We start from the raw sequence: 3,855 nt of genomic DNA on the forward strand, positions 1-3,855 counted from the left end.
AACTAGGTTAAAAAAGACGTGTTGTACCGATGAAGTTCTCTATTTCTTTTTTTTTTTTTTTTTTTTATTTTTATAAGTGGAATGAAATTCACGTTTTACTTTTCAAGATAGCAAAGAATCGGGAAAGAAACCGCATCAGATTGAGATATTCCCTTTGAGCTTTGACTTTGAGTTCAAGAGAATAATTTTTTATTTTTGATTTTATCGCAAGCAGCAATAATTTCCATGCACGCCCTGGCATATTAATGTACTTGAACGGCAATGAATAATAAAGATAATGATATGTCGTTTTGTCAAATATGCGACTATGCACACTCATTAAGGACTTTTTTTCTTTTAGAGGGATAGACTATGAGCCTGGCAGTGGAACTCTATATCAAGCCATTTGTTCCATTGATTTGAACATAAAATTTAAACATAAATCCATTGTTTTCTTTTTAATAAAAAAACAAAAACATAATAGCAAAAATGTTAGAATTGTGATTCAAATTAGCGAAACAAAGAGACTCTTGATTGAGCAACGTGTAAGCCTTATGTAATCCTATCCAAAACGTAACCAAAGCAAATTCCTATGGCCTAATTTGCAGCTCAAATGTAATCCAACATGCTTTAGGACAGATAACTATTATATGTTGCCAGGCCATTTTATAAGATGATCAAATGAAGACAACTTATATTCATAAATTCCACAAATGAAAGAACATGTTATTATTTAAAAAAAAACGTTTATTTTCCCCTCTTATAGAAACCAATGAATTACCAATGAAATGTCATGAAAATAGGCTTTACAAATAGTAAATTTGAAAGGTAGAGAGACCTTAAAACTCTTCAAGGTTAATGGCATCTCTAGGCATCTCAAAGGCATCTTTTGGTCTAGATTTCTTCACACCAGCAGTGAACCAAACTTTATCAGACTTGTAGCTCTCAACAGCAACACTTGTGACCTTAACCCAAACCAAAACCTTTGTTTTCATCCCTTCAACCCCACTGAGCTTTCCCCTTGAGAGTGTCGCCTTGACGCGAGTGGCGTACCTAATGACGGATGAGTCCTTGAAGCTGACCTCACAGGGAGACGGCAAGTATACGATGAGCTTACCCTTCGCCTCATCAAGCTCGTAGCACGTTATGTTCCGGGGAAATAGGCCCGGAGGAAGATTGTACTCTCGGAGGAGGTCAGCCAAGGCTTTCTGTGGCTTTCCTGCAAAAGCAGGCGTATACAACATCTTTACATTACATGGAAAAGAAGAAAATGGCTTATCTGTGAATGGCATTTGGATATACTATCTTCAATGCAAATGCTATTGTCAATACTATATTTAGCCCAAAACGTATGAAAATGACACGTTTACTATTATTCTATTTTATACTCCAATGCATAGTACTGTTTTAAATGCTATGTCACCTATTTGTCATAAATTTTAATCGTTGTAACTTGTTGAAGAAAAATTTTGAATTTTCAACTAACTTGAAAATTGCAATGTTGTAAATATAAGCGAGAAGTTAGGACATCAACCAATAGCAACCAATTGTCCAAATTTATCATATACTATAGTTAGTGCTAATATTTGACACTAAGTATAGTGTATGTCAAATTCGATGTTAAGTATAGAATTGTATTATAGAATGGTTTTCTTACCCGTATACTAAACTTCGGAGTTAGCATATAAAATTCGGTATTACCTCAGAGATGCTAGAAGGGAATGACAAACATAGATGCAGGTTTGCACTTATTGTAAGTTAGGTAGAGAGATTCAATTTTGTGATTCTTGAGATACTGGAAAATGAAGTGCTAAAATGTTGTTTGTGAAATTGTATGGGGAAAAAAAGATTGAGTGCATTCCGGAGCACCAAATGTTTGGTCATGGGTCAATATCAGTACTTAACTAAAGTTTAAAGATACAATTACTCTTTCAATATCCAAAGCAACTCCTAATCAAAGATTGGCCACAAATGTTTTGAGTTGAGATATCCATCAGTTAACCTCATTGCCTAATGACAATATACCAAACATAGTTGCTGAAAATTTTCATTTGTTCATTTACTTCACTTTGTGGAAATCCTAATAATTTGCTGTGAAGAAGTCTATGAAGCTTTAATATGAAAAAGGCACCAGAAATTGCGCTTTTGAGTACCGGAAAATATGAGCTTCAATTCAAGGGTTCAGAATAAGAAGATAAAGGCATTAGGGTAACAAATTATGAGCCTCAAACAAGAACTTAATGCTCTCGCTACATTGGCCCAACTTTGTAAATTGTAGGATAATGGACAAAAAATTCACAAGCAAAAATTGCCCACCAAGGAATATATTATACACAATTAAAGGGAAAAAAAAATGAAGGAAAGAAAAACATTTTATACCTTTCAGCTTGTTGAATATCCATTTTGCCTTTTCCTCAACAGTATTGGACAATGTCTGTAACCATGAAAAAAAAAGAAGTTGAAATTATCAATAAGGAAGTATATCCACTTATATATGGTACAATATCCAATATATTGTAGAAGGAAATAGAGTTTGGTACAACTAGAATACATTTCAAAATTTGACATGGAGATACATCCTATTTTTCAATCATCGGATAACGAAAAAAACGATCTGAACCATTGAGAAAAAGTTGTTAATTGTCACCTGATAAAAAATTGAAAACATTTTAACATATGAGATCGTTTTAAACCTCATTCAATGTCTGAGATTCGAACGTAAAAATTTTTATCGCGTCTACTGTAGTTTAATCTAAAATTTCATGTTCTAAGCCTTGAGCTGCCACTAGATTCCTGCCAATAATCTGACATGCGTTCTTTAACTTAGGTCTTAGGTCTTATATACTTCGCAGATTCGAATTTTTAATTTGAGCTGAGATAGTGATATTTTTTGAGAGTTTTTTATTGTAGTATAAATTTTTTGAAAATTTTTTTACTGTAGAAACATAAAACTGAAAACTCGAATCGGTGAAATGAACGAGACCTTAATCATTTCAGATTTTACCTCTTTTGATTTACCACCAATTGGCAAACATTTAAAAAAGCAAATTGGATACAATCAGGCAAATATATAATTTATCGAATGAAGATACGCCTTTATAAGCAAAAATTTCACAGAAAATGGATCAAATTTGAGGCTACATTTTATCTAATGGGGAATCCAAAGAACAGAGTAGCTTCTCAACCTTCTTGAACCCCATTTCAATATCATCCATAAAGAAATTTAACAATTTTCTGTATTTTTTTTCTGATTGAAAATCTATCAGATCCATAAAACTAGAAAATGGGCATGTTGGGTAAAGCAGCATTATGGAAAACCAATACCAGAAACAACCCAAAAAAAAAAAGTTCAATAAGAGAATGAATGAGAGATATAAAACATACAGAGAGGTCTTCAGTAATGTTGGAGAACTCTTCCTTGGCCTTCTTTGAAATCCAAAAGCTCCCAACTTTGGTGAGAGCTTTCTCCATTTTTATTTTTTATTTTTTTTGATTTCTCTCTTTAATCCCAAGTTTTCAAATTCTTTTTTTTTTTTTTCAGTTCTCTCAGACTCAGTCCTCAAAAAACCTCTGGCTTAACGAGAGAAGAGAAGAAGAAGAACAAGATGAAAAGGAGGAAGTTTCTATTTTTGTTTTCACCCACACAACATAAAAACCTTAGCATTAGCAAGCCCAAATCTCTCTCTCTCCAACACATGGATTTGCCTTGCAAACTGACAACTCACGTATATAGCCAACGTTTATGACACAAATTCACAAAGATAATAGTGCCCACAAAAAAAAAAAAAAAAAGAAAAAGAAAGAGAGAGAGAGAGAGAGAGAGAGGGGAGAAGAAGAAGACGAGGGAAGTAAATTTGAACCAGTTCACATTGGAAA

The 3,855-nt window shown here is 33.2% G+C and overlaps 1 protein-coding gene across 1 annotated transcript; it reads right to left on the reverse strand.

Annotated features, from left to right (window-relative positions):
- Window positions 1-738: 738 nt before the first annotated feature.
- LOC21398336 (uncharacterized protein At5g01610) lies at window positions 739-3,612 on the reverse strand. Its single transcript, XM_010108329.2, has 3 exons — window positions 3,364-3,612; window positions 2,359-2,413; window positions 739-1,198 (listed from the first exon to the last, which is right to left on the reverse strand). The coding sequence occupies exons 1-3, from the start codon at window positions 3,448-3,450 to the stop codon at window positions 819-821; spliced, it is 522 nt and encodes a 173-aa protein (XP_010106631.1). The 5' UTR covers window positions 3,451-3,612; the 3' UTR covers window positions 739-818.
- Between the last annotated feature and the right edge of the window lie 243 nt (window positions 3,613-3,855).

Source organism: Morus notabilis, unplaced genomic scaffold (assembly GCF_000414095.1).
Source record: "Morus notabilis unplaced genomic scaffold, ASM41409v2 Scaffold70, whole genome shotgun sequence".
NCBI classification, from domain to species: domain Eukaryota; kingdom Viridiplantae; phylum Streptophyta; class Magnoliopsida; order Rosales; family Moraceae; genus Morus; species Morus notabilis.